Source organism: Gossypium hirsutum, chromosome D11 (assembly GCF_007990345.1).
Source record: "Gossypium hirsutum isolate 1008001.06 chromosome D11, Gossypium_hirsutum_v2.1, whole genome shotgun sequence".
In the NCBI taxonomy this organism is placed as follows: domain Eukaryota; kingdom Viridiplantae; phylum Streptophyta; class Magnoliopsida; order Malvales; family Malvaceae; genus Gossypium; species Gossypium hirsutum.
This window is the reverse complement of record NC_053447.1, coordinates 14,695,490-14,718,595: the sequence shown is the minus strand read 5'-3', so window position 1 is coordinate 14,718,595 and position 23,106 is coordinate 14,695,490. Positions and strand designations below refer to the sequence as shown.

Genomic DNA, 23,106 nt, shown 5'->3' with positions numbered 1-23,106 from the left:
AATTTGTTTATAATGATAATCCATCTAATGAACGCAGAGCAAAAAGAGAAGTTCAAAGAGTCAGAGGATAAGGTGAAAGTGCTATGCTAGGGGAGGAAAGGAAAATGCTACACTGTAGACTAACAATAACATGGATCATTGTGTTTGCAGACTAATAATTTAAGAGCTTAAATATTGCAATTAATTTTAATTGCAACGGAAGAATTCTAAATATAAAGTGATAAAAGTATGCAATCCCAAGGGTAGATTCCTTCAAGACGGGACCCCGGGGTAGCCGGGGGGGTCGAGCTACCTGCAGCAAGTCTATTCGAGATTCGAGATTTTACTAGCTCGGTGAGAATGTGATAAATTGGTCTTTGGGTACATCTTTGCTCGGAAAAAGGAATATTGTTGCTCGATTGGAAGGGATTCAAAAAGCTATGGATACTCTCTATTCTAACAACTTGCAAAAGATAGAGGCCAAATTGAGAGGAGGGTTTGAAAATATTTTGCTATATAAAGAGACTCTTTGGAGGCAGAAATCGAAGTGAATGGCTCATGGTTGGACACCGCAATATCAAATATTTTCATAACCCAACCCTTATTAGGAGAAAACTGAACTAGGTTAGAGCTCTTAAATTGTCTGACGGTGAATGGTGCTATGACGACCGCATTTTTGAAGCTGAGGTCATTAGTTTCTTTTGTAAACCCAATTTGACTGAGTCATGTTAATAGGAGGTTCCTTTTGAGAGGCTATTTTCTGACTTTCTGTTTTCATCCAATATAGATTTACTGAGAGGAGGTGATGTCCGCATTGTTTGGCATGGTGCTATTGAAAGCTCTTTGAATTGATGAATTTCATGCTCAGTTATTTCGAAGTCAGTGGGACATCATGGGGGATTTAGTTTATGATATGGTTTATCGAGTCTTTAATGGTAAGCAAGTAGACCATGAATTAAAAAGAAGATTTTATTAGTCTTAAAAACAAAGATAGTGAGTCTTGAATCGCTCTCACAATTCAAATTTATTAGCTTTTGCTTAATTTTTTATAAGATCATATTGAGTAGAGTGGTCAACAGTTTACGATCAATTATGCCTAAGCTAATTACTCCTAATCAAGTCTACCTGGAGAAATATTACTAACAAAATCTTCATAGCTTAGGATGTGATCCACTTGATGAGAACAAGCAAGGGTCAAAACAAGTGGATGGCAGTTAAATTTAATCTAGAAAAAGCCTATAATCACATTAGGTGGGATTTTATTAAGGATTCGCTTATGGAGGTTGGTATTCTACAAGATTTGATAACTACCATTATGCATTATATTACGACCCTTTTAGCATGCATATCCTATGAAATGGGGCTCTTTTCTAATCTTTCACCCTAGCTCAGGGTGTTCGGCAAAGCTGTCCACTCTTTGCATATTTGTTTGTTCTTGAAATGAAGAGACTTGGGCATGCTATTTATAAAGCAATGGCGGGTTGTAATTGGCAACCCGTCAAGTGTGTTAGAAGGGGACTGATAAACTCCCATTTATTCTTTCTAGATTTAATTTTTTGTAAAGTTGATTTGGATTAAACTAACATGCTTAATCGAACATTGGAGGAATTTGTTTGTTTTTCTGGGCATAGGTGAGTGCGCACAAACTCGGGTGTTTTTTTTCCTCATAATACCAAAGGTAGTTTGGCAAAGGCTATTAGTAACCGATTGGGACATTGGGGGTTATTAAAGGTAGATGATTTTGGTAAGTATAAGGGGGTTTGCATGGGGCTCCACAAGCGAAAAGCGGAAACTTGCTCCAGTCCCTTGAGAAAACTATTGTATGCCTTTGGGAATGGGGATTTAGGCTAGTTAGAGAACACAATAAAACTCTACCCTTAGGCTCGGCTATAATATTGTTGCAGATGAGGAAGCCTTTTGGGTAATGGTTCTATAGACCAAATATAATATTACTTATGGTAAACTATTTAGATAGTCATTTTAAAGTTTTTTTTGGTCAAATATAGTATTATTGTTAGTAAGTGTTCATGTTTTGATCACTGGTCAATTGAAATCTAAACGAAAAGTTGATTAGGATGTCATGTATTAAAAAAAATTACACTTAAGAAAAATAAATAAATTTATAATAGCCAAATGATGACGTTTCAATTAAAGAAAAAGAAAACATTAAAAAAAATTGGGTAAAACGTTGGGATAACTTTTTGGGGGGGAATTTGAGAGTGATTTATAACCCTAAACTATTGGAACCGATTGTTAATAGTGAATTTTTTGAGTGAAATTTGTTATTTGAGATAAAGAGAAGAGAGATTAGTATTAGAAATCATCAATGGAGTGGAGTAACAATGTTTGAAGGGGATGCATTGGATATATATGGTAACTGTGAATTTTTAAAAAAAAAATTGGTATGGTCATTTAGATATTGTTGGGTTTAGGAATTTTATATGTATAGAGTTTAAGGTTTGTAAAGTTGAAATTGATGAAATCCAATTTCAATGTTTGTATTATTTGGGTATATTGGGTTTTGATTTTTGGGTTATGCAAGTTGTTTCAAAATCCGGTTTGAATGTTTGTGTTGTTTGAGTATACTAATTATTTTGATTTGTTGTTTCATAATCACGTTGGAAAATTTTGAAACATAAAATTGACCCTCTTTGTATAGGTGACATTGTTGCTTTTGAGAGATTCCATATTTTTGGACTATAGTGCATGGTAATTAGTTTTGATAGGTGGAATTGGGTGTGGTAAGAGACTATGAATTATAATGAATAAAAAGGGTTGTCGTTTTTTAGATTGGAATTGTTTGTTTAGGGTAGTGTTAACTGTTGGGAAATTAAAATTGGTGGGTATCCAATAGTGACAATTGCTGCATACCTTTATTTTAAATTAGCAAAAGGGATATGTGTAAAAACTATATGTTGGTTTTTACCAAACAATGCTGTTAGCAAATCGAGTCATAAGCACTTTTTGTTTAGTGTTCGATTTGATGCAAGGTAATCGTTGGGGGTTACCGTATGTGCTTTTTTAGTGACTTTATTTTACATTTTCATGATTTTGCATTATAAATGTTTGAGAAGGCACCAAGGAAATATAGAATAAAATTTAAATTGCAATTCCCTAGCCTGTTCCATTTGAAAGATTGTTTAGATATATGTGTTAGAATAAGAATCCGGGCAATAGTTATGTAGCATGAAACCATTACTTCCTTACCACTAGTCGGGCCACACAAAGCAAGAAAGAAGATTACATATGAAGCCTCTACAGCTCTTGAAAGATGGTGGAGAACGCACATGACTTGTAAGAAATGTAGAGGAAAATGTCACAATGTTAGAACCTGTAAGTGTCATGGGTTGCGCATGGGAGCCCATAACCATGGCACAATTATATGATCCATCATGTTTAATGGAGGTTATTTGGCCCAACCAAATTGCCCTGTTGCTTGGAGAGATTGAAGGCTCATATACAAAGTAAGACCAAGTCAAAGATATGCAATATTAGAGATACCTTGTAATCTTATAAGATATAATAAATGTAATCTTAGATATGTGATTCATAGATAGCTTTTAATCCTAGCCATTGATGTATTTTATTCTGTACCATTGATTTTGGAGAGGCACAATTATAAATAGAGGCATCTCCCCCTTATTGTAAATAATTCATTGAGTAATAGAATTCCTGAGAGCATTCTCTTAAAACTCTCTCTTGTGTTCTTAGCTCTCCTCTTACTTTGTTCTTATATTTCAAATTATTCATCTTTGTTCTTTGTTGGTGCCTTAGAAGACTTTTGTTTGATCTTCAATTGTTGGGAGTTAGGCTGACTTAGGTGTTTTTAGAGAAAGAAAACCCTTAAGGTCACACGAATTGTGAGGCAAAAATTTAAGTTTATGACAGTTGTTATCAGAGCTAAGGTTTTGAAGTCACCTTTGAAAGATGTCGAAAGAAGTTGCCTAATATGTTGAGCCAATAGACCTGTGGAAGGGCTAGAAAAGCTAGTCGATCAAGGGACATGTTGTCTGCTTTGGAAGATCTGGTAGTGACTCTCAAGGAGTCCATGGGGGACGCTAAAGAGAGGCTTGATGAAGTTGAGGGGGGACTCACCTATGGGCTACAATCCATGAAGGAACAACTTAGGGACTATGTGTCAGAGTCTCTCGACTCCATTGAGAACAAGTTGACTGATAGAGATTGTTGACACCATTTTTTTTTATAAAACGGGGTCGACTTGGATTTTAAAAAACGAAAACGAAAAACGGGAGTCGCCACCAATCCTTTTTAATAAGGTGTGATTAGATCACCTCGAAAAGTGGTTGTTTTTAATAAATGATTTGATTTTATTAAAACAACGATTTTGGTCCACGAAATTCAGAAAAACAGGTTCGGGAGTCGGTTACGTACGAGGAAGGATTAGCACCCTCGTAACGCCCAAAAATTGGTACCTAGTTGATTAATTAATGTCTTAATGTCGAAAATTGAAAACTTTAAAGATATTTAAAGTACGATCCTTAAAAACTCGAATGACATGGATTAAGATTTAAGAGGATATTTGGCTATTTGGTCGAACGAGAAATCGAAACCCAGCACATTAGGGCACGTTTTCTCGAATTTCCAAACGTAAAACATTGCCTTATTTTGAAATTTTTAAAAGGATATTTGGCTATTTGGTCGAACGAGAAAAATCGTAACCCAGCACATTAGGGCACGTTTTCTCGAATTTCTAAACGCAAAACATTGTCTTATTTTGAAATTTTTAAAAGGATATTTGGCTATTTGGTCGAACGAGAAAAATCGAAACCCGACACATTAGAGCACGTTTTCTCGAATTTCCAAACGCAAAATATTGCCTTATTTTGAAATTTTTAAAAGGATATTTGGCTATTTGGTCGAACGAGAAAAATCGAAACCCAGCACATTAGGGCACGTTTTCTCGAATTTCCAAATGCAAAACATTGCCTTATTTTGAGATTTTTAAAAGGATATTAGTATGCGTAACAAAATGTTAATGAACACAATGGTGTAGCATAAATAATACGAGTAATAGCAATGAAAATAAATTAGATAAAAATGGCAAATCAATGACATACAAAATAACAATACATATAAGCAAATAAAATCAAAACATTCTTTCAAAATAATAATGAAAATGTAAATAAAGAAATAAACAAAGAAAATGAATAGAACTATAAAAATATAAAAGATATATATATGTGTATATACATAAAATTATGGAAATATGAAAAATATATGTATGCATATATTTCAAAATTATTGTATAATATATATATAAATATATAAGTAAGCATATACATATATATACGTATGTACATTAAAATATGTATATGTACATGCATGTCTATAAAAATTATAGAAGGTATATAAAAGTATGTATATATATATGAAAATAGAATATGTACATAGATATATAGATATGCATATAAGTTATAAAATATAAAGAATGTATAAGTATATATATGTATATGTAGACAATGTATAAAAATATGTACATGTATATATATTATAAAAAACGCATGTATGTATATATATATAACAAAATTTAAAATTTAAAAAGTATAAATAATAATAATAATAATAATAATAATGGTATAATATGATAATGATAATAACATTGAAATAATTAACTGAATAATAAAATTGCTAAAAAACACAGACTAAATTGAAATTAAAACGAAAATATGGGGCGAATTCGAAATAAAAAACGTAAAGGATTAAATTGTGACATGCGCAAAAAGAGGGGGACCAAAACAGGAAATAAACCAAGTCCCCAAAACGCAGCGCTGCAATGGACTAAAATGAAACAAAAATAAAACTATGCAGCTAATTTAAAATAAAAGGAAAGAACGAAAAAAGGGCTAGATTACAATGCGTTGCAAAATCGGAGGGACTGCGCGCGCAAATATCCCTTTTAAAGAAAACACGCGGATCCCTTTGCTGGAGCGGGTCGAATCGGGTCGGCCTCCCCAAAATGACGATGTTTTGGCGCCTGGGGAGGCCAAGCTAAACGGCGCCGTTTCATAACTCTATTTAAACCAAAAAATTTTAAAAACATTTCATTTTTCAATGTTCAAAAAAAACTGCAGAACCACCTCCCATTTTCTCTCAAAACTCCGGCCAGGATCCGGCCAAGTGCTCTGACGCACCTCCGCCATAGCGCCACCGTGGGCAGCGGCCGGAGGCATAAAATCAAGCCTTTTTGGTCCCTTTTCGAAGTCGGTTGCCTCTAGGCCACAGATCCAGGACCGAATCTCACAAAAAAATGAGCCCAAGACCCGAAAAACGAGGAGAAACCGCTTGTCTCCTCCTCTTCCGGTGCGGCACAGGTAAGGTTTCTTTTTTTATTTCCTTTTATTCGATTTATTTTATATGCGAAAAAAAGAAAAGAATAGAAACGAACCGAAGAAAAGAAAAAAAGTCACCTTTAAAACTGTTTCTCTTTTTTATTTCTTCAATATTCGTCCAAAAAATAATCCCCCTTACAAAGATGATATTCGGCTCTTTATAGCCGATTACAACGCTATTATTTTTTTATTTTTCCTACGGTTCTTGTACTTGTTGTTGCGTGTGTAATCTCTTTTGCAGGTCAGAGGAGTTGGTGGAGTAGGTGAAGTTGCACGGCGCCGGCCAGAGGAACGGCGGCTGAAGAGTCAGAAGGCCCTAGGTGCGGCGCACCTAGGGTTAGGGTTTTTTGATTTTTTTGTGTTTTTGTTTTTGGGTTTGGGCTAGGTTTTTATTTGGGCCTGTTTGTAATTCGGGTTATTAGGTTTTGGGTCTACTGGGATTTGGGTTGTGAATGGTTAGAGGGTTTGGGTTTCAATTGGGCCCGGGCATGAAATTGGGCTTGTACAGAGATGATACCCTAGAGGATATGATAACAACCTTGAAAGAGGAGATTACGAAGCTTAAGAGTGAACTTACAATCTACAAGGCTATTTTGGGCAATGGAAGGTTAGCTGCTGCACCCAAATTGAGTGTGGATGTTCTCAAGCCTAAAGAATTCAAGGGGATAAGGTCCGTAAGAGATGTGGAAAATTTCCTGTGGGGAGTGGAGCAATACTTCCATTTTAAAGGCATCATGGATGATGCCACTACGGTAAATACTGCTGCTATGTATTTCACTGACGTTGCTTTATTGTGGTGGTGTCGTAGGTCCATAGACATGAGACGTGGTGGGATCAAAATTAAGACTTGGGAGGAGTTTTCAGAGTGAGCTCAAAGTACAGTTTTATCCGGTGTATACTGAGGATGAAGCTCGGGCAAAATTACGTCGACTTACGCAACAAGGCCCAGTGAGGGAGTATGTGCGGGAATTTCATGAACTCATACTTTAAATCTCGGATATTGGCGAGAAAGATGTGTTATTTTCCTTTATGGATGAATGGATTGAAGCCATTGGTGAAGTAAGAGTTGCAACACCAAAGAGTTCAATAGCGTACCATGTCTGTAGTAGAATATTTTGTTGAGCTAGGCCCGAGGAAAGACAAGCCTAAACCTTCCAAGCCTAAATTTAAACTAAGGGGTAATGGTGGGGGAGACAAAAACAAGTCTGCTAAAGATGGCGATGGCAAGGCTTAAAGACCGTGGGATAGGAAGGCCTGTATATGATCAATGATTGTTTGAAAAAGGCCGCTCTTTCTGCCATGGAAGCAAATGACGAGGAAGACGAAGTGACCAAAAATCTCAATTCGATATTGGGAGGTGTCGAAGACAAGACGAGTCGTGAGCTAATATTTGTAAACATCGTGAGCTAATATTTGTAAACATCACTGTGGTGGGCAGAAGATTGAATGCGCTTGTTGACATAGGTGCATTAGATTTGTTCATGTCCAAAGAGACTGCTCGTGATTTCGGGCTTAAAATAGAAAAGGAATCAGGTTGGATCAAGACCGTCAATTCAAAAAGTGTTGAGATAGAGGGCGTGGCCAAAGTAGTCGAGATCCAACTTGGCGAATGGATTGGTAAAGACACCATTAAGGTAATACCACTTGATGTCTTTGACTTTGTGGTTGGATTAAGCTTTTTTGATTGTATTAACGTGAATATTTTTCCTTTTGGTAATTATATGGTGATATTGGACCCAAACCATCGATGTATGGTACAAATGAAAAGGAAATGAGGTATGGAAGGAAAAATATTATTGGCGATCCAATTTGCCTAAGGAGTTCGTAGAGAAGAAGCCTCCTACATAGCCACATTGAAGGCCGAGGAAGTCTTTTAGCCCATTGGTGAGATTCTAAAAAAAGTGAGCCAGTTATTGCAATCTTTTAGAGATGTGATGCCAGTCAAGTTGCCCAAAGAATTACCACCAAAGAGGGAGGTGGATCACAGAATTGAGTTAGTGCCCAACTCGGAGCCACCGGTGAGGGCCCCCTATCGTATGTCCCCACCAGAATTAGAAGAACTGGGAAGTCAGAACTTTGGCCCTTTTAGAGGATCGTTACTATTGGCCTCACGTGAGTGATGATGTGGAGACCAATGTGAAAACTTGTCTAGTATGCCAACAAGACAAGGTTGAGCTGAAGATTTCGACTAGTTTACTACAACCTTTACCCATTCCGAAAAGACCATGGGAGAGTGTATCCACAGACTTTATTATTGGTTTGCCTAAATCTGATGGGTTTGCAAGTATTCTTGTTGTGGTGGATAGGTTTTCAAAGTATGCAATGTTCATTCCAGCAACCAATGAGTGCCTTGCTGAGGAGGCAACTCGTTCGTTCTTTAGACATGTGGTGAAATATTGGGGAGTGCTACTGTCTATCATCAGTGATCGAGATGGGCGATTCACAAGCTGGTTCTGGACAGAGTTATTCAAGTTTCTGGGCTCGAACTTGAACTTCTCCACTAGTATGCATCCGTAAATTGAAGAGCAAACCGAACGAGTGAATGCATTGTTGGAGACGTATCTTTGACACTATGCGAATGCCACACAAAGGGATTGGCCAAAGTTGGACGTGACACAATTTTCTTACAACTTGTAGCGAAGTGGAGCTACAAATCAAAGTCCGTTCGAGGCAGTAACGGGACAACAGCCTCTCACAACTAATGTTGTTGTGACTTGTTATACTAGACCAAATCCGGTAGCTTATTGATTTGGAAGGATTGGCAAGAGAAAAATGACTTAGCTAGAGCTTGTCTACACAAGGCAAGCAAGCGCAATAAGAACTGGGCGAATAAAAATCGAATAGATATGCAATTTCAAGTTGGCGACGCAATCCTTGCTAAACTACATTTTATTTTGCCACATAATGGCTTGCATAAGGGGCTTGTGCGATGGTATGGAGGACCCTTTCAAGTTTTGAAGAGAGTAGGCAAGGTGGCCTACAAGCTTGAGTTGCCAACAAAACTTAAAGTCCATCCAGTGTTTCATATAAGTATGTTTAAGTGATTCCATGAGGACCAAGAGGACCCAAATCGAGGCAAGTCAGAACGAGCACCAATGGGGGTAAAGGTCTCATATGATCGTGAAGTTGAAAGTATCAAGGTAGACCGTGTGATCAGATGGAAGAACTATAGGCCGAGGCATGAGTACTTGGTGCGATGGAAGGGACTTTCCAACAGTGTAGCAAGTTAGGAACCTGCCGAGGCCTTCTGGTAGTTTCAAGGCAAGATAGACCACTTCCATGTGGAGGACGCAACGAGGGCGTTGCTAAAATAGGTGGGGGAGAATGTCATGGGTTGCGTATGGGAGCCTGCAACCATGACACAATTATGTGATCTATCATGTTCAAGGGAGGTTATTTGGCCTAACCAAATTGGCCCGTTGCTTAGAGAGATTGAAGGCTCATCTACAAAGTAAGACCAAGTGAAATATATGCAATCTTAGAGATAACTTGTAATCGTAGAAGATATAATAAATGTAATCTTAGAGATATGATTCGTAGATAGCTTCTAATCCTAGCCATTGATGTACTTTAATCCGTATCATTAATTTTGGGGAGGCTCAACTATAAATAGAGGCCCCTCCCCCTCATTGTAAATAATTCATTGAGTAATAGAATTCTTGAGAGCATTCTCTCAAAATTCTCTCTCGTGTTCTTTGCTCTTCTGTTACTTTGATCTTATATTTCAAATTCGTTCATCTTTGTTCTTCGTTGGAACCTTAGAAGAATTATGTTTGATCTTCAATTGTTGGAGGTTAGGCTGACTTAGGTGTTTTTGGAGGAAGAAAACCCCTAAGGCCGCACAGATTGTTGAAAATCGCTATACAAGTGCAAGTTTGGTTTAAGGTTTATAGCTATAAATATAATAAACCGACTCGATTTTTAAAATTTTAATTTTTTGTTGTACAAGAAAATTGCTTTCGAGCTAAATTTTTTCAACAAGCTGCACGGTTGAACAATACAAGATGGATTCCAAGGATAACTAAGTTGGGTAGAATGATAGTTCATTTTCTTGATGAAGGCACAATTATTTTATTCTGAAACAGGCGATGAAATGGTAAAAAAAGAACAAGAAATGATTGAATAATTGTGTGAGAAGCTTTGGGTTCAAGTTTTGTTTATTGCTATTGATGTGAATGTTTTTGCCTCATATAATTGGTCATCCTTTTTTGTTTCTCACTGGATACATAGCTCACTCACAATTTAGTTACATGGTGATGGCTTTACCTTACCAACTCAATTTTTGGGAAAATGGCAAAAACTACAAACTTAAATCAATATTGTTTGCAACTTCTTCCAATTTTTTCCTTTAAATCAGTACTCTATATTTACATGATAACTTTTTTATTATAATAGCAAAGATTCTTTACTTTTGGCTTTTTTTTTATCATTCTCTCTTAAATTTCTTTTTCAATTTATAAATTTCATAAACATCTTTTTAAGTGTGCAAAATAAACTAACAATAATAAAAAAAGATAACTAAAATTTAATATTATCGTTCTTTACAAAACAAATAAAAATCAGTTAATTTTTCATATCACTGATCAAAATAAACAAAAACCAAACTAAGATCACAATTTTTTTCAAAATTTTCACATTTCAATTAATAATCTAAGTTTTTTTTTTACAAAACTATTCAACCCTAAATCACAATTATCATTCTAAACTCTAAACTTTAAATCAAAACTAAAATTGAAATTAATTAAACCCTAACTCTCACTACCACCCCTAAATCAAATCATAAACCCCAAATCACAACCTAAACCCAAAATCACTCAACCCTAACCATTATCATCCTTAAACCTAAAATCAAATTCTAAACTTCCTTTTATCATCTCATTTCATCAATACCCAAATAAAAAATATAGCAACATTCATACCAATACCCCACATTATCCGTTCTTTCTTCCTTTCCCTCTCCATTGCCTTTTTTTCCTTAACAACCCAATTATTACAACTCGTGCGCGAGAACTCTTCAGATTATCAAACCAAGAGAAGAAGTAGCAACATCTCCAACCACCATAGTTTCGACAACCAAAGAATCTTCTTCCGGGATTATCGTGACCAAAATGCCCTTAATGCTGCCAGAATTCCACGCTAGCAGATCGTGATGGCATGTGCTTCATCCATTTCTGTCCTTCTTCTCTGCCTTGAATTCAGATAGAAAGATAACAAAACAAAACAAAAAAAATTAGGGATTTTACCATGAAGGTAAAAATTTTTAGTTAACATTAAATTTTTTTTTTAAATTTACTTTAATCACCTGTAAAATATATACACAATCGGCATACAAAATGTGACATCCTAGTCAGCTTTTCGTTTGAATTTTAACATATTAGTGATCAAAACAAGAATATTTACTAAGTGTTATATTTGACAAAAAAAATTAGAATAATCAAAAAAAGAAAAAAATAATTTTAGAACGACCATCTGAGTTGTTTAAATGTCCAAATAGCATATTGAGTACTAATTGCTCTAGTGCTCTTCTGTTTGGTGCTCGATTGCAAATTTTTGGACTGATATACGAGAAGTCAGGTATTGGACAATCGGTAATGGGAAACTAGTTGGATTTTAGAAGGACAATTGGACACCAACAGTGGTACCCCTCGAGAATCACATGATTGCCTCGGCTGAAGTTGTGGATAATACCTTGGTGAGTTATATGACTAATATTAAAGGCAATTGGGATTGGAACAGATTTGCACACTATCTCTCGACCTCAAGCGTCATTCATCTTGCAGGGATTAGTCCACTGGAGGTCAAGGTATGGGATCGTTGACTGCATGGGAAGAGGGTCTAGCCGCGTGCTGGTGGAAAGCGACAACCAAATATTGGTAAAGATGCAGCTGCAGCAGCAGTAGATAGGAATAATTCCTTGATACGTAGAGTAAAGCATTTGTTGACAAGGAACTGGAAGGTTAATTTCTATCGAGTGACTAATAGAGCTGTACACACCTTGGCTGGGAAGCCATTTTGTTACGCTTACTACTGCTTTCTTTGTATTAGACCTGTGGCCTCTTTTATCTTACCAAATAAAAAATTTAAAAAATTATCATGTGTACTTGGGTAATATTAGAACATAATAAATAAATAAATAAAATTAGATACATAAACTACTTGTAAAATTAAAAAACTTCAGAGACAAAGGGTATATAAAGCTCACCCAAATTCCAATAGTTAACAAAGAAGGCTCCCATGGTGGTGCTTTGTTCTGTAGCCCACGAGAATTGTATGCCACTACCAATTTCATTCCTTACCCGAAGAGCATGGGCATGTTAAGTCGAAGCACATGATTCTTGTCACACAGCTAAAGAGTGAAGACAAGGAACATTTAATATAAACGAAACGCTTGAGTGATTAAATACTAAAGTTACATATTTTATGTAATTAATTTGGTTAATTTATGAAAATGCACCACTAATTTTGCCATATTTATTGAATTTTGTGCAGGAATGCAATTTGAGGCTAAATAGAAGAAAAAGGAAACAATCGGGCTAGATTGAAGAAAGAAGCAAAGAATGAGGGCCAAAGAAGAATTTTTCCAAGATTAATTAGCTGAAATTTTTGACTTAGTAAGAGATTATTTTGGGATTTATTTTATTATGGGATATTTTTCCTTAATTTCCTATGACTAGTTGGCTCCTAATTTAGTAAATCCCCCAGTATAAATAGAGCTTGTATTTGTTCATCAATTCATCAATCAAAAATATTAAGTTCTTGTCATCCAATACATTCTCTCTTTTCTCACGTAGCATTGTTGTTTCTTTAGTTTCCTTTCCTTCAATTTTTAATTTTCAGTAGCTAATCACCAAATCAAGCCATTTGCAATTCCTTTTTCAATTTTTTTTCCAAATAGTCAACCACCCTACTTTAATATATTCCAACCCCCATACTCAATCACATCACCCACCTTTTCACCCATTTACCTTAATTAATTTATCAAATACCAACATGTCTCAAACCTTAGCCAACTAAACTTATTTTCAGCTTTAGGCCGAAATTAACCTCGTCAAAACCCGTGAGTTACGAACCCGAGCCATTTAACTCCTAAAATTCTAGTACTTATTACTTCTCCGGATTAAGAGTATGATTTTGTCAACTCAAAAAGTCAGATCAACACTAAGTCAAAAAAGACGTCGTTTGATTTAGTGTGGTTAGACGTACAGTTGGAATTCCGAAAGGAACGTTTCTAATCAGTTTTCTGTGAACACATTGGCGTGCCAAGTGGAGATTTCTGTTTGGTTCTGTCAAGGGAAGTAGTAACCGGATTTAAATGTCCCACGCGGTTGAGGGCATTGGTTCGAGCTAGGCTCTTCTAGAACGCAAAGCTGCCGAAGTTCTAAATCACGAACGTTTCGTGGTTGTTCGATCGGTAAGGGTTAGTTATTGGACGTTCCATAACTAATTTACACAAGAAAGAGTTGATGTCCGAGGTGTCCTTGGTAGCTATAACTAGCTTATTGGAAAAGAGGAGTTCATCCAATTTCGAGGATCGGTTCAAAGACGAGGAAAATTCATGTCTAAAGCTGAGCTCATTCTAATTAATTTTTCTTAATATTTATTTCATAGTTTTTATTATTCTGTTTTCAACCTTTACTTTTGACGTTATTTTTCTGTTAATTTCAGGCTTTCAAATTTTTATCCCCCTGGACGTCTTGGGCACGACAGCTGCCCCGACATAAATCTGGTCAAGCGAGCAACAATTTACAGTAAACCAGTCTCTAAGGGATCGACCCTACTCCCTATACTGCATAATTTGCAAATTAAGGTCTAGGTTTATATTGGTGGATTCGACACCCATCAGTTTTGGCGCCGTTGCCGGGGACTTGCAACACTCACAATTGTTTAAATTATCTTCATGACCAGATCTTCATCCGGAGATCTCGAATACGACCCAGAGGTCGAAAAATCAGCACGAGCACGATGAAAAGATACGGAAGCTCTTAAACGTGCAAGTAAAGCAGAAGTTGAGCTAGGACAAGGGCTCTTAGAAACCAACATTGAAAAATTGAGACAAGCAATTCGTGCAGAGGCAATTCGACGTGGGAAATAAGTCGAAGTGGTTGATCTTGAAACCGAACCACTTCTTGAAACAAAAGAAGCAGAAGACAACCTCGGTGAACCAGAAAGGATGGCGAACCGAACCATTCGTCAATTAGCCGCTACTCCCAACGAGCAAACACCGTTATGCATCAACTATCCAGTCAGAGAAACTCCGTTCGAGTTGAAGTCAGGCATGATTCACCTTTTGCCCACTTTTCGAGGCTTGAAGAATGAGAATCTACATACCCACTTGAGAGAATTCCCAATGGTTTGCTCAAGCATGAAACCACAGGGAGTAACCGAAGATGAAATTAAACTTCGAGACTTTCCTTTCTCTCTAGTTGATACAGCAAAAGAATGGTTATTTTACTTACCTCCAGGTTCTATTACAACATGGGATGACTTATCTCATGTTTTTCTTGACAGATTTTTCCCAGCATCGCGAGCAGCTGAACTTAAGAGAGATATAGTGGGAATTCGCCAAATGGAAAGCGAATCGCTCTATGACTATTGAGAGCGGTACAAAAAACTGTGTGCAAGTTGTCTTCAACACGGTTTGACCGAGCAATCACTTCTTCAGTATTTCTACGAGGGTTTGCTCCCTGTGGAAATAAAAATGATTGATGCGGCTAGTGGGGGCGCTTGTCAATATGACTCCTCAAAGGGCAAGAGAACTGATATCCACCATGGCTGCAAATTCTCAACAGTATCGGCCGAATTCAGAACCCACAAGACGGGTTAATGGGGTAAACGTTTCATCCTTAGAAGATAAATTGGATAAGCTCACTAATATTGTTCAATCTATGCTTACAGAAAAGAAGAATCGGACCCAACTGTGTGGAGTTTGTACTACATCTGAACATCCGACGGATTTGTGCCCAATCCTTAGCGAAAATTCAACGGCACATGTCGACGCTGTCGGAGGTTTTTTGGGACCTCCACAAAGACGATATGATCCTTTTTCTAACACCTACAATCCCGGGTAGAAGGATCATCCCAACTTGAATTACGGAGCTAATCCCCGATATAATCCATCATACCGATCGAGACCTTTGTAACCACTGCAACCGCCACCCAAGCCGAGCACATTTCTAGAAGCTGTTATAGAAAGACTTGCCGTAGATGTTATGAAGTAGCAACAGAGGACGGACGCATCAATACAAGAGATAACTAATCAAGTTAGTAAACTCTCGATGGCGGTTAATCGTTTGGAATCTCAAGGTAAATTACCTTCCCAGACAGAGTCGAATCCTCGGCAGAATGCAAGTGCAATAACTCTTCGTAGCGAAAAAGTTCTGGAAACAGTTTCAGACAAAAGTCTTGGGCAAGACAACGAACGGGAAAAACAGATCTCTGATCCAAAAGCCAGACTGAAATCAGAAATTCAGAAACCAATTGTGGTGCCACCTCCTTTTCCAGGGAGACTCGCGAAGGATAAGAAAGAAAATGAGGAAAAAGAAATCCTCGAAACGTTCAGGAAAGTGGACGTGAATATCCCTTTGCTCGACGCCATCAAACAAATTTCTCGTTATGCGAAATTTCTCAAGGAATTGTGCACTACCAAGAGAAGGTTAATAGGTAACGAAAGAGTAAATGTAGGAGAAAATGTCTCCGTAGTACTACAAAAGAAAGTTTAGCCCAAATACAAGGACCAAGGTATGTTCGTTATTTCTTGTGAGATAGGTAATGTAGGCATTAAGAAAGCCATGTGTGACTTAGGGGCTTCCATTAATGTTATGCCTTATCCTATATATAAGTTGATTAACGCGGGTCCTTTTAAAAAGAGAGGAGTAATAATCCAGTTGGTAGATAGGTCAGTCATCTATCCCGAAGGGTTGCTTGAAGACGTCCTTGTTAAAGTTAACAAATTAGTTTTCCCTGCAGATTTCTACATTATTAATATGGAGGACGATAACTCAACTAATTCGTCTGATATTTTACTTGGAAGGCCATTCTTAAGTACCGCAAGCGCAAAAATTGATGTTCAGAGTGGAACATTGACAATGGAGTTTGATGGCGAAATTATGAAATTCAATGTCTACGAAGCCATGAGTCATCCTAACTCATTGTCAAATATTTCCAATATCGATAGTATAGATTGTTTAACTCAAAATTATTCTGAATATCATGACTTTGATGAGTTGGAAACTATCCTTTACAGAAGCATTGACATGGATGTATTGAGTCGTCTCGAGGAGTTAGCAGTTATAGAAGATCCGTTACGAGAAATTGTCAAACACTTAGAGACGCAACTATCGTTGACGAATCGAGGTAACCAATTTGAACTATTACCTTCCCAAATTAAAATGTTGCCTTCGATTTTACAGCCACCAACCTTGGAGCTTAAAGCGTTACCGGACCACCTCAAGTATGTCTTTTTGGAAAAGAAAGACACCTTACTGGTAATAGTGTCAAACAAACTAACCAAAGACGAGGAGGAAAGTCTAGTTCGAGTTCTGAAGGATTATAAGGAAGCTATTGGTTGGACAATAGCCGACATAAAAGGGCTATGTCCATCCACTTGTATGCACATAATTTTCATCGAAGATAACACGAAACCAAAGAGAGATGCTCATAGGCGCCTTAATCCACCCATGACGGAGGTAGTAAAGAAGGAGATCTAGAGAATGTTGGATGCTGGAATGATATACCCGATCTCTGACAGTGATTGGGTTAGCCCGGTCCATGTCGTGCCCAAGAAAACTGGCGTGACAGTGGTGCAAAATTCATCAGGAGAGCTAGTTCCTACTGAGCCCAGAATGGATGGAGGGTTTGCATCGATTACAGGAAGTTGAACGCAGCTACCCGAAAGGACCATTTTCCACTTCCCTTCATCGATCAAATGCTCGAGCGATTAGCTGGTAAGACTCATTATTGTTGTCTCGATGGATATTCAGGATTTTTCCAAATTCGGGTAGCACCTGAAGATTAAGATAAAACAACTTTCACGTGCCTTTTTGGAACGTTTGCGTATAGACGAATGTCGTTTGGACTCTGTAATGCTCCGGCCACTTTTCAGAGATGTATGGTGAGCATATTCTCCGACAATGTCGAGAAAATCATTGAAGTCTTCATGGATGATTTCATGGTGTATGGTGACTCTTTTAACGAATGTCTCGATAATCTTGCTAAGATATTACAAAGATGCCTAGAATTTAATCTTGTTTTAAATTATGAAAAATGCCACTTCATGGTTGACAAAGGATTAATTTTAGGTCATATAGTTTCCTTAGAAGGTATTGAGGTCGATAAAGCAAAAACGGATATTATTAACTCATTACCTTACCCCACATCTGTGAGGGAAATTCGTTCGTTTCTTGGGCATGCAGGATTTTACAGACGATTAATAAAAGACTTCTCGAAGATCGCGCAACCGCTTTGCAGTCTGTTACAGAAGGATAAAGAATTTAAATTTGACCAGACTTGTAAAGACGCATTTGACATGCTGAAGCAGAAATTGGTCTCCGCCCCTATAGTGCAACCACCAAATTGGAACTTCCCGTTCGAAATCATGTGTGATGCAAGTGATCGAAGTGTGGGAGCTGTTCTTGGCCAAAGAATAGGGAAAAAGCCTCATGTGATCTACTACGTTTCGAAAACCTTGGATGCTGCCCAAAGCAATTACACAACCACAGAGAAAGAATTATTAGCTTTTGTGTTTGCTTTAGATAAATTTAGATCTTACCTATTAGGAACTAAAGTAATTATCTTTTCTGATCATGCAGCTTTGAAATATCTGATAGGGAAGAAGAAGGCAAAACCTCGACTGATCAGGTGGATTCTACTTCTGCAAGAATTCGATTTTGAAATTCGAGATAAAAAAGGATGCGAAAACTTAGTAGCTGACCATCTGAGTCGATTACCGATTCCAGTAGACGACACACCATTGAAAGACAACTTCCCAGATGAAAACCTATTTTTAGCAAATACAGTTCATCCTTGGTACGCAGACATAGTAAATTATCTCGTTACAGGTACTGTTCCTTCGGAATTACCAATGTCTAAAAAAGATAAGATAAAAAAGGATGCACGGTACTTCATTTGGGACGGCCCTTACCTTTGGAAGCATTGCTCCTACTAGGTAATTCGACGGTGTGTAGCAGAAACAGAGGTACAGTCTATCTTGACTTTTTGTCATTCTTATGCATGTGGGGGACACTTTGGACCTAAACGCACCGTACATAAAATTCTTGAGTGTGGACTATTTTGGCCAAGTATATTTCGTGACGTATTCTTATTATGTAAAACCTGTGAAAGATGCCAAAAAGTCGGTAATCTTAGCCGTCAAAATGAGATGCCCTTTACTCTCATCCATATTTGCGAAATTTTTTATGTGTGGGGCATCGATTTTATGGGTCCTTTTATTTCTTCTTTCGGTAATTTCTATATACTCTTAGCTGTTGATTACGTTTCTAAGTGGGTAGAAGCAAAGGCTACTCGCAATGATAATGCTAAGACTATGATTGACTTTCTTAAAAGTTCTATCTTTTCCAGGTATGGCACCCCACGAGCATTAATCAGCGACAGAGGAACTCATTTCTGCAATAAACTCGTAAGTGCACTTATGGAAAAATATGGTGTGACTCAACGAATTGCCACTGCCTACTATCCACAAACAAACGGACAAGCTGAAGTGTCAAATCGAGAAATCAAGTCCATATTGGAGAAGACTGTTAAACCTAACAGAAAGGATTGGAGCTTGAGACTAAATGACGCACTTTGGGCTTATAGGACAGCTTACAATGGACCAATAGGCATGTCACCTTATCGACTTGTTTTTGGTAAACCGTGCCATCTCCCTGTCGAATTAGAGCATAAAGCATTTTGGGTAGTTAAGCAGTGTAATATGGAGATGGAGACCGCAGGAAGAGCTCAAAAGTTGGACATTCAGAAACTCGAGGAAATTAGAAACGATGCATATGAAAATGCTCGAGTTTATAAAGAAAAGACGAAGGCGTTCCACGATAAGATGATCACTAGGAAGCAGTTTTCAATAGGACAAAAAGTTCTCCTATACGACTCCACCTTAAAAATTTTCGCTGGTAAGCTTCGATCCAAATGGATAGGTCTATTTACTATCACTAATTTATTCTCAAATGGTGCAGTAGAAATTCAAAGCGAAGAAACCCGGAAGTGCTTTAAGGTGAATGGACAACGATTGAAACCCTTCTACGAGAATTTTCAAACGCACACGATTGAGGAGATTGTTCTCGAGGAGCCCAGAAATTGAATAACAGGTCGTCGAGCTAACGACGTTAAACATAGCGTTGTTGGGAGGCAACCCAAATTTTCTTTTCCTTTATGCAAATAAAATTTTTGGTAAAATGGAAAATGAAAATACATATCGAGGATTAGTTCTGTCTAAGGAAAGACTTGGTACTTAAGTATGTCCATTGTGACTCACCTCTCTTTCTTGGGAACTTACTTGGTGCATTTATCACGACTATTTTACCAAATATCGTAATTCTAATTTATTTCTTGAGTTTATAGCTTAGCTAATAAATTTGAAAAGAAAAAAATTTTAATTTTCCTATTATTATTATTTATTTTTACTATTTTATTTTATTTTTGTAGGAAAACATTCCAAGACAAAATTAAATTCTACATGTCAACCCACAAAATTCTTTTTATTTCAGCCAAGGCTCACTCTACCTACGAGACCAACCTCCACGACATTGAAATACATGGAGAGTTTCTTTTTTCTCTCTTTCTCCTACTTATCTTTACTTTTATTCTTTGAATTACATTGGGACAATATAAAATAAGTAGGGGGGAGGGAAACATAAATTGGTTCTAATTTGCTTATCTGTCATCGCTATTTTTGCATGTTTTTGGTAAAAGGTAAAATTTTTCTTTTAAATTGGGATGGTACACTTTTGGTTTGACCGATTTAGCTATTTAATTCTTTACACATGAAACTTTTCAATAACCTAGACTTAGTGGGTAAGAAATTTTTGGGAATTATGAGTTTGCTTGATTGTCTACCTTTTATTATATATTTTTATTATTTTGTCAAAAAAAAAGAATAAATACTCCTCTGATACGAATGTTAAGAGTGAAAATTTGGGGTTGTACATCGGGCTGAGTAACCAGAATGTGATGCTTGGGTTGTCATCACATCTCGCGTAAAAAGGTTCATGTGGCTGCCCAATTTCTTTGTACTCACTCCGCTAACAAGTTATCATGAGTAGGACGAAATAACCTGCTTAGAGACGTCCGAATTGAGTAACCGGAACATGGTGCTTGGGTTGTCATCATGTCTCGCGTCAAAAAATTCGATAATGTCCTAAGTGCAAAAATAAATAAATAAATAAATAAAATTAGGGGTAGGCCTATCATGCTCTAATAAATTCCAAAATATATTTAATTATTTCTTAGGCTAGGCTATTTGAGATGTTAATGTGCTAAGATTAAATTGTTGAAATGTGCAAACCATGGGGGTCAAGTCCTATTTTGGAGAAAATTTTTCCTTTTGCAGATACATACAAAATGCTCGAGGACTAGCATAAGCTAAGTAGGGGGAATTGATTAAATACTAAAGTTACATATTTTATGTAATTAATTTGGTTAATTTATGAAAATGCACCACTAATTTTGCCATATTTATTGAATTTTGTGCAGGAATGCAATTTGGGGCTAAATAGAAGAAAAAGGAAACAATCGGGATAGATTGAAGAAAGAAGCAAAGAATGAGGGCCAAAGAAGAATTTTTCCAAGATTAATTAGCTGAAATTTTTTACTTAGTGGGAGATTATTTTGGGATTTATTTTATTATGGGATTTTTTTTCTTAATTTCCTATAACTAGTTGGCTCCTAATTTAGTAAATCCCCCAGTATAAATAGAGCTTGTATTTGTTCATCAATTCATCAATCAAAAATATTAAGTTCTTGTCTTTCAATACATTCTCTCTTTTCTCACGTAGCATTGTTGTTTCTTTAGTTTCCTTTCCTTCAATTTTTAATTTCCAGTAGCTAATCACCAAATCAAGCCATTTGCAATTCCTTTTTCAATTTTTTTTCAAATAGTCAACCACCTTACATATATTCTAACCCCCATACTCAATCATATCACCCACATTTTCACCCATTTACCTTAATTAATTTATCAAATACCAACATGTCTCAAACCTTAGTCAACTAAACTCATTTTCAGCTTTAGGCCGAAATTAACCTCGTCAAAACCCGTGAGTTACGAACCCGAGCCATTTAACTCCTAAAATTCTAGTACTTATTACTTCTCCGGATTAAGAGTATGATTTTGTCAACTCAAAAAGTCAGATCAACACTAAGTCAAAAAAGACGTCGTTTGATTTAGTGTGGTTAGACGTACAGTTGGAATTCCGAAAGGAACGTTTCTAATCAGTTTTCTGTGAACACATTGGCGTGCCAAGTGGAGATTTCTGTTTGGTTCTGTCAAGGGAAGTAGTAACCGGATTTAAATGTCCCACGCGGTTGAGGGCATTGGTTCGAGCTAGGCTCTTCTAGAACGCAAAGCTGCCGAAGTTCTAAATCACGAACGTTTCGTGGTTGTTCGATCGGGAAGGGTTAGTTATTGGACGTTCCATAACTAATTTACACAAGAAAGAGTTGATGTCCGAGGTGTCCTTGGTAGCTATAACTAGCTTATTGGAAAAGAGGAGTTCATCCAATTTCGAGGATCGGTTCAAAGACGAGGAAAATTCATGTCTAAAGCTGAGCTCATTCTAATTAATTTTTCTTAATATTTATTTCACAGTTTTTATTATTCTGTTTTCAACCTTTACTTTTGACGTTATTTTTCTGTTAATTTCAGGCTTTCAAATTTTTATCCCCCCGGACGTCTTGGGCACGACAGCTGCCCTGACATAAATCTGGTCAAGCGAGCAACAATTTACAGTAAACCAGTCTCTAAGGGATCGGCCCTACTCCCTATACTGCATAATTTGCAAATTAAGGTCTAGGTTTATATTGGTGGATTCGACACCCATCATTAAGGTTGAGTTTTCTAATTTCTTTGCCCATCCTCATTAGTCACTACCTTTCTGTTTTTAGGTACCGACTCATTTTTGGGTAAATTATATAAATACTCATTTAACTATTAGCGTGTTTATGTTTTGGTTACTCAAATTCAAAATTTTTTATTTTAGTCACTACCGTTTGGTCACTCCTCTGTTAAATAAAATATTTATAAAATAAATAAATAAATATAAAATATTTATAAATAAATAAATATCATTTTTCTCATTTTCTAACATGAAAATTATTTATTAGGCAATTAAGAAGACTCTACGTAGATTCAATTTTTTCCCTTTGTTTCAACATTAACGACCATCATGTTTAGTTTGGGTCAAAAATTACAACTTAAGGTCGAAAAGGATGAGAATCATTGTTTTTAGGTTGTTGCCTAAAACGAGTTTTTTGCGTTTGACTTTCAGGTTGTGCTTGAGGGCAGACGTGATTGAGGATTCTATAGGTGAGAATAAGGCCTTGGAGACCTAATAGATGGAAGGTCATGCCGACAGCTCCACAATCGATTCCTAGTTCAATGACGCGATGATGGAAGATGTGGAAATCGAGAAGTTTGTAGTAATGGTTATTCGTGCCAATGGTAGTGGGAGAAGGTGGTGCCCAACGCTAAGCAAATTTGACGAGGACTAAAGAGTAACGTTAAAAGTATAATAAAATTTATTATTTATAAAATAAACTAAAAAAAGGA

At 36.8% G+C, this 23,106-nt stretch overlaps 1 protein-coding gene across 1 annotated transcript; it reads left to right on the top strand.

Annotated features, from left to right (window-relative positions):
- Positions 1–17,038: 17,038 nt before the first annotated feature.
- On the top strand, positions 17,039–19,641 carry LOC107910969 (uncharacterized protein K02A2.6-like). Its single transcript, XM_041104231.1, has 4 exons — positions 17,039–17,181; positions 17,388–17,506; positions 17,627–18,443; positions 18,906–19,641. The coding sequence occupies exons 1-4, from the start codon at positions 17,039–17,041 to the stop codon at positions 19,639–19,641; spliced, it is 1,815 nt and encodes a 604-aa protein (XP_040960165.1).
- The last annotated feature ends 3,465 nt before the right edge of the window (positions 19,642–23,106 follow it).